The sequence below is a fragment of the Argentina silus genome (genome assembly GCF_951799395.1).
Source record: "Argentina silus genome assembly, chromosome: 13".
Taxonomy (NCBI): Eukaryota; Metazoa; Chordata; class Actinopteri; order Argentiniformes; family Argentinidae; genus Argentina; species Argentina silus.
The window spans coordinates 4,986,331-4,994,314 of record NC_139667.1 but is presented as its reverse complement, the minus strand read 5'-3'; the positions used below and the strand labels follow the sequence as shown (position 1 = coordinate 4,994,314).

General features: G+C 46.4%; 1 protein-coding gene across 1 annotated transcript in view; it reads right to left on the bottom strand.

Moving 5' to 3' along the window:
* Positions 1-513: 513 nt before the first annotated feature.
* tdrd9 (tudor domain containing 9) overlaps positions 514-7,984 on the bottom strand; it is a gene marked incomplete at both ends in the record, with an annotated part of 17,489 nt that continues 10,018 nt past the window's right edge. Inside the window, 15 exons of the mRNA XM_083683477.1 lie at positions 514-612; positions 757-829; positions 942-1,060; positions 1,442-1,580; positions 1,760-1,856; positions 2,142-2,251; positions 2,345-2,415; positions 3,041-3,208; positions 3,499-3,756; positions 4,261-4,350; positions 4,740-4,955; positions 5,606-5,717; positions 6,876-7,049; positions 7,254-7,354; positions 7,829-7,936. Of these exons, the coding sequence (XP_083539603.1) occupies positions 514-612; positions 757-829; positions 942-1,060; positions 1,442-1,580; positions 1,760-1,856; positions 2,142-2,251; positions 2,345-2,415; positions 3,041-3,208; positions 3,499-3,756; positions 4,261-4,350; positions 4,740-4,955; positions 5,606-5,717; positions 6,876-7,049; positions 7,254-7,354; positions 7,829-7,936 (1,935 nt within the window). The remainder of the gene's footprint in view (positions 613-756; positions 830-941; positions 1,061-1,441; positions 1,581-1,759; positions 1,857-2,141; positions 2,252-2,344; positions 2,416-3,040; positions 3,209-3,498; positions 3,757-4,260; positions 4,351-4,739; positions 4,956-5,605; positions 5,718-6,875; positions 7,050-7,253; positions 7,355-7,828; positions 7,937-7,984) is intronic.

The following is a 7,984-nucleotide window of genomic DNA, read 5'->3' as shown; positions in this document are numbered from 1 at the left end:
CATCATCCCCAATGTATCCATTCGGAAGCTGAAGCTCACATCATACCACCGTCATATTCAGTCCTAGAGAGTTGTGATCCTCTAACGTAAAAAGTCAAAACAATAGCAAGATAATGACAACTGTGTGGATCCTCGAGATGCTACATTTAAAGAATATCAGCTTCATTTATACGAAATAAAAGAAGGTTGCCTTATACACACAATTATTTATTCATCAAAATAGAAAAAGCATAGGTGTTTGGAAATTATAACAACACAAATACCATAATTGCGGAGCTGAACGTCAACATGAACGTAAAAACACAGGAAAGGAGTAGCAGCATAGCCTAACATGGTGGGAAACGAGTCAGAACGATCCAAAGACAAAAACACTGTCTGTTCCTCCTCCTTGGGCTGTCCATAAATGAGAATAATAAAAAAAACATGAACAGGAGCTTTTGAGGTGAAAACCGGACAGCATGCTTTCTGGCTGCTGCTTTCTGGCTGCTGCTGCTGCTGCTTCAGAATGACTTCTCACATGTTGAGGAGTGTGACAGAGTGCAGCTGGAAGAGGACCCCGATGCTCTTCCCGTCCTCCTTGTGCACAATCTCCATCTTCTGACTGGGATCCACCTGCAACACATATAGAGGTTTGAATTGTGTACATGCCTAGAAAGCCACCGCAGGCGTCCGTGTCTGACTATTTAACACCTCACGACGGAACAAACCGATTTAGGTGGGAGAAAAGGACACGAACCAAATGAATTCAAGCCATACCTGGTTCCACTTCTTTGCTTTCTCGTAGTACACAGGGATGAGGTCCTCTCGAGGGGGTGACTTTGTAAACAGCCTGCATCACACAAATGATAATAGGGGAAACAAGACAACATTAAATGGCCACTGACACACTGTGTACTTACAGATCTGTTTTAGACTGTGAGTGAATGTGATGACGAGGGTACCTGATGAGGCGGTCCCGGCAGTCCTCCTGCAGCTGGCTCACCCTGTCCGGCCCGAGATGCATCGGGCCACTGGGCCCTTCACACGCCAGACGGTTGATGGCCACTCGTAAGGCATTGATCTGAAAACACACGTTATGTGAGAAATGTTGATTTCTATGAAGAAATGTTTGATTTTATGAACACATACAGTAGGGGTCAAAAGTTTGGACACAAACTTGCCAAGAGTGTGCAAAGCTGTCATCAAAGCAAAAGGTGGCTACTTTGAAGGATCTAAAAATATAAACCATATTCTGGTTTGTTTAACACTTTTTTGTTTACTACATAATTCCATATGTATTCCTTCATAAGTTTGATGTCTTCAATATTAATCTACAATGTAGAAAACAATAAAAAATAAAGAAAAACCATTGAATGAGAAGGTGTGTCCAAACCTTTGACTGGTACTGTACCTTAACATATCTTGAATTTAGTCTATGAGGAAGCGACTACGTAAGTGTTACCTCTGTGATGTCCTCCACATCGAATTTGACATCAAAGGTAAGCTCCATGTCATGTTCAGGCAGGACCGCTTCTTGAGACTGACTGTTCCACCCCAGACCACAGAGGGCACCAGTGTAGCATGTCCTCTCCTCATTGGTGCTGCAGAGAACAGCAGGGGATACTGATACATAATTTGATGTGATGATAACACTTTCATCTTTTCACTAGATCTCAGGGGAACGCATTTAATAACTCAGGGCCGTTTAATTTCTTTTCTTTTTTTTAAAAGAGTGCATTCCTGTGGGAGAATCTGAAGATGTCTCTCTAAGAGGACTCACCGCAGCTCCAGGACGGGGGTGAAGAGCATGGTGATGAGAGCAGGCAGGCCGTGGATATAAGGCATCAGGGTGGTCTCCTTCAGTAAAATGCACGTACCTACAAAGAAGCAGACATACACACACACACGGGTTGTGATGTAATGACAGTCAATTTGAAATGACTGGCGATATCCCGCCCATTTTCTAAAGCATGCTTATTGTGGTGGTCCTCTGTGGCTCAGTGGGTACAGCATGGTGCTAACAACACTTAGGTTGTGGGTTCGATTCCCGCCGGGACCATATATACTGAAAAATGTATGCACTCACTGTAATATAAGTCGCTTTGGATAAAAGCGACAGCTAAATGGCGTATATATATTTTGTTGTATCTAGTTTTCGGTACCTGAAGAGCTGACAGACACACCACCGGCCACCAGTATCCTTTGGTGACTGTCCTGAGGACTCTCGTTCAGAGACACTAAGTTGATGCTGTCCTTCTCTATGAGCACGGACCTGGGAGGGGTAAAGGCCTTTGTTAGCTCAGAATCACGCTGACACCAGCACTGGGCCAAACTCTACAACCGTATCTGAGTGACACACACACACCTGTAGTGGTTGACGTTGCTCAGGCTGTGCAAATTGACTTTATGAGGGCTGACTGGGCCATGCAGTCGGACCTGTGGGGAGAGGCATCAGAAACACATTACCACATTCTGTTCATCATCAACGACACTCAATCAGTATTGTGGGCCCACTAACATGCATACACACATCATTTGTAAATATGTACTTGACGGGAAACTAATTCCTAATGGCATGTCGTATTTCAATGATTTATTGAGGAAAGGTGTGGCCCTGTTCCAAAGCAACTGATGGTAGCTGTGGTACAAAATGAACACCGCTACACATTTGTATCAAAATGGCTCCACCCTCTGGACAGAACAAGGCCAAGGCAAAGCAGAAGGACGACGGCGCCATCTTGTGGTGAACAACACTAACAACACGTCTGCTTCATCCAGACAGGCTGTCCATGGGCCCAGTAGACTACCAGACTATTATTATTATTATTTTTCCTAAATATGTTTTACGGGCATTTCTGAGACTTTAATGGGATAGAGACAGTAGAGATTGACAGGAAGGATGGGTGAAAGAGGATGGATGACATGCAAGACGTGTCGAGGGTCGGAATCAAACCAGGAACCTTGCGATTATGTGGTATGCGCATTAGTGTGCTACGCCAGTAAGCACCCCCTACCAGACTATTATTATTATTGTGCCTCAGCCTTGGGACAGCGTTCTTGCCTTGCTCTTGGTGGAGGTCTGGCCGGTCTTGGCGAAGGACTGGAGCAGGCTGTCGATGAGCTGCTTCTCCTCCTCCTTGCGGTGCTTCCAGGAGCTGCTGGTGGAGTTGGGGACGAAGGTGCCGTCCCGCAGGTCTTGGTACAGGGACACCAGCACGTCGTGGCTCTGCTGCAGGAGGCGCACACACACGCATCACAGCACTGTGAGTCTCAAACGGCACAGCTCTCTGGGTCAGAGGTCATACCACTGCCGGAGATGATCCAAGAAAAACTAAAAAGTAACTTTACTCAGGTTAAGTTTACTAAAGGTGAAGTGGTTACTAAAGGTGAAGCCAGAGTTGAATAGTTGACCTCGAGTACACCCGCCGAAGGAGGTGAACCCGCTAGTTCTCAGGTGAAGGCTGCAATGGGCAGCAGACGGCCGGTCTGACGTGCTAACGACGTGTTTTGGCGGGGTACCTTGCACTCAAAGCTCTCTGCGGCCTTGACGGCGTGGCCCTCCTGCACCATGATCTCCCTCACGCTGGTGTTGACCGCGTCCACGTTGATGAGCAGCTCCACGTGCATCACGCCGTGCAGGATGGAGAAGAGGGACACGATGAGCGTGCGCCCGTTCACCAGCGTGATGAAGCGGTTCCGAGCACGGCTGCTCCACTGGTCGCCCAGGATCATGGACTGGGCCGAGGGACACATCCCAGTGATCCGGAACTCCTGGGCCTGAGAGGACCACCCAAACCAGAATACAGTCAAACCAGAATACAGCCAAATCAGAATACAGCCAAACCAGAATACAGTCAAACCAGAATACAGTCAAACCAGAATACAGCCAAACCAGAATACAGTCAAACCAGAATACAGCCAAACCAGAATACAGCCAAACCCCGAATACAGCCAAACCAGAATACAGTCAAACCAGAATACAGTCAAACCAGAATACAGCCAAATCTGAATACAGCCAAACCAGAATACAGTCAAACCAGAATACAGTCAAACCAGAATACAGTCAAACCAGAATACAGCCAAATCTGAATACAGCCAAACCAGAATACAGCCAAACCAGAATACAGTCAAACCAGAATACAGCCAAATCTGAATACAGCCAAACCAGAATACAGCCAAACCAGAATACAGTCTAGTGTGTAATACTGGCTCTTACAGACGTATCACGTTAAGTTGCTAAATCAGAAGGTATTTTTTTTCCTGTATGAGACTGTAACACACCTGAAATGGGTGGGCCAAGAGGTCTGCAGGAAGCTCCCTCAGGCTGCTGCATTTCACCTGGGTGGTGTTGCCAAAATCCAAAAAGAACACCTGGATACGCAGAGAACCCTCACACACTTAACATGACTCATCAAAAGAAAACCTATCAATCAATCAGTCTGTGTCTTTGGTAGTGTAAGACCATGAGTAATTGTGTGTGTGTGTGTGTGTGTGTGTGTGTGTGTATAGGTGTGTGTGTGTGTATATAGGTGTGTGTGTGTGTATAGGTGTGTGTGTGTGTGTGTATAGGTGTGTGTGTATAGGTGTGTGTGTGTGTATATAGGTGTGTGTGTGTGTGTGTGTATAGGTGTGTGTGTGTGTGTGTATAGGTGTGTGTGTATAGGTGTGTGTGTGTGTGTGTATAGGTGTGTGTGTGTGTGTATAGGTGTGTGTGGGTGAGTGAGAGAGAGACAGCGAGCAAACGTATGCTTATCCTGTACCTCCACAGAGCTGCCTCGCACATGCAGCACCTTGGCGCGGTAGTAGAGCCCCTGTTCCGCGCCCTCAGAGAAGGTTGCCAGGCACAGCAGGTTTGGGTAGAGGGAGACGGGAACAGGACACAGCTCACGCATGTTAATCTCTGCTGTCAGATGGCGCTGCTTCTCCATGCTGGCCTCATTCGCCTGGAAGCCCCAGAAGTGACCCACCTCCACCACCTGAAGACCCAACGAAGGGGATGATGGAAGGGACAAGCGTCTTCTTAGAGAGAGATATATATATACACATATATTTGACCCATATTAAATATATATATATATACACATATATTTGACCCATATTAAATATATATATATATACACATGCACACAGTACCAGTCAAAGGTTTGGACACGCCTTCTCATTCAATGGTTTTTCTTTATTTTTTATTATTTTCTACATTGTAGATTAATATTGAAGACATCAAAACTATGAAGGAACACATATGGAATTATGTAGTAAACAAAAAAGTGTTAAACAAACCAGAATATGTTTTATATTTTAGATAGTAGCCACCTTTTGCTTTGATGACAGCTTTGCACTCTTGGCAAGTTTGTGTCCAAACTTTTAACTGGTACTGTGTGTGTGTGTGTGTGTATATTTTTATATATATATATATATGATATATATGACCCCCCACTATATATGACCCCCCACTGGTCAGCATAATGTGTTCAGCAGGACATAATGTGTTCAGCAGCTCTTCTACACACCGTAGCTCTTGGCACCATCTTGACTGAAATACACACATTTATGAGATAAAAGAGTCATATTGATAAGATGACTAAAATGTGACTGGAGAGTGACAGCCTGAGGCCTGAGGTCTGACCTCTGTGATGTTGACAACGAAGACAGGGTTGGAGGGCAGCTTGTCCGGGTCGATGGTGCTGCTCAGCATCCCCACTGGGTAGACCGAATGGTTCTGGAAGTCCACATTCACCCTGCAAACCACGCAGGACAGGTCAGACAGAGGGGTCGGGTTGATCAGTGATAGACGAAATTGGTAAAAATCAGAGCTGCAGTACGGCAGAAAGCATATCCTTAATAAACAGGCATACAACTCAACAGCGCGTGCTTTTTTTTTTAATGAGTTTCATAAATAATCGTTACGAAAAGCTCATAATGGTCTTTGGTTATCTAAGCTCATGTGTCTGATTCTGCGTGGGGCAGACGGGAGCACACAGTCTGAGAGTAACAGAAGAGGCAGTGAGCTGTATCATTGTGTTAGTGAGAGTGCAGAGCTGTGACCCCTCAAAGGGTAACTCCATCTCCCTCTGATGACAGCCCTGTCTGTGAGATGGCGGGGTCTGCCCAAAACTCTCTCAGAGTCTGCGTAGCTCTGGAGGGTCAATCAGAGTGCTAGCATGTCAGGTTACTGTACATCAAGCCCCAGTGTGGAGGCATTAATGAGTGCAGCCAGTGGGTGCAAGGGAAAGTGCAGGGCCCTCTCCCCAAACCCAGACGGTCACTGACGGGACATCTCCGCCTCCCTCTAAGAACAGATGCATCTGGCAGACAGCCAGAGAAGCAGGCAGAACCTGGGAATGGAATCACTGTCTTGTTCTCTGCTAAATGGATTTCCCTGAGGACGTTGGGGTTACATCGTTTTCAACTTGTACGGCTACTGTAGCTACAGTATCAAATGTGAAAACTCTTGTTGAAAGTGGCTCAGTGGTTAGTACCTTGCCCCATCATCACAGGGTGAGTGGTTCAAGAGCCAGTGATGGCTCTGGGGCTGGAAAATGCTTTGTGGTCCTCTGTGGCTCAGTTGGCAGAGCATGGCGCTAACAACGCTTAGGTTGTGGGTTTGATTCCTGCTGGGACCATACATACTGAAATGTATGCACTCACTGCAATGTAAGTCGCTTTGGATAAAAGCGTCAGCTAAATGGCATATATTAAATGTGCAGAGGGTTACAGTACTACTAGAGCCCTGTACAGTACTACTAGAGCCCTGTACAGTACTACTAGAGCTCTGTACAGTAGTACTAGAGCCCTGTACAGTACTACTAGAGCCCTGTACAGTAGTACTAGAGCTTGAACAGTACTACTAGAGCTTGAACAGTACTACTCGCGTGAGAATGGATACATCCGCCTACCGCGTGTATCGCATGTGGCAGATGGTCTTGCCCCCGGCACGGGCCTCCACCTCGTCAATGGGGTAGACTAACAGGTCCAGGGGCAGCCTCTGGTGGGCCATCAGGAGGGCCAGGGATACCTCAGGGAGCACCCCCGAACCCCGGGTCGACGTCCGGTAGAACTCCACATACGCCCTGGAGACACACACACACACACACACACACACACACACACACACACACACAACGTGTCTGTCTGTCTCATCCATGGACAAGGAGCATTGGTGTAAGCTAGGGAGCACTGAGTTAAACCGTCTACGAAGCCAAGTAGCTGTATGAGACAGATTATGCAGCACGTCACAAGTTATCATGTGTACTGCTGATACATCAGTTTGTTACCTGGAGCCATCGAAGGATATGGCCTTGACCTGGCCACACTGGCGGAACAGAGACTGCAGCTGCTTGTAGTACAGGAAACTGTACGTAGGGAGGTTCTTGACCTGAGACCAGTCAAACGGCCCGTCAGCGGGTGGGTTATCACTCAAACACACTCTAGCACGCACTACTGTACATGGCAACAGGTATATAAGCTTTAGAACAGGTACAGAAGCTTTATTAATTTTAGTTCAGTTCAGGCAATTTAAGTTCTTATAACATTATTCATCACCAGTTTCAGTTCAATCCACTGCCAGTACTCTACCTTTGTGTTAGGGTCAGGTAATGTACCCAGGGAGGTTTCTGACCTGAGACCAGCCAGTGGGTGGGTTATCACTCAGACATACCCTCGCATGCACTACTGTACATGGCAACAGGTATATATAATGAAGCCCAGAAGCTTTATTCATTTTAGTTGAGTTCAGGCAGTTTAAGTTCTTATAACATTATTCATCACCAGTTACAGTTCCACTGCCAGTACTGTGCCTTCGTGTTAGTGTCAGATAATGGGTGACAAGAAGGATACGACAGCTGCATACCATCACTGTGGTTTTTGGGTCGTGTCCCGACATGTCTTTGGAGGCCATTTCTTCATCCATTTCCCCCTGGGTAAAGTAGTTGGGATAGTAGGCACCAGCAATGACCACCTAAAAGAAAGGGCAAGAAGGAGATTCAATGCAATCAACTTCAATTCC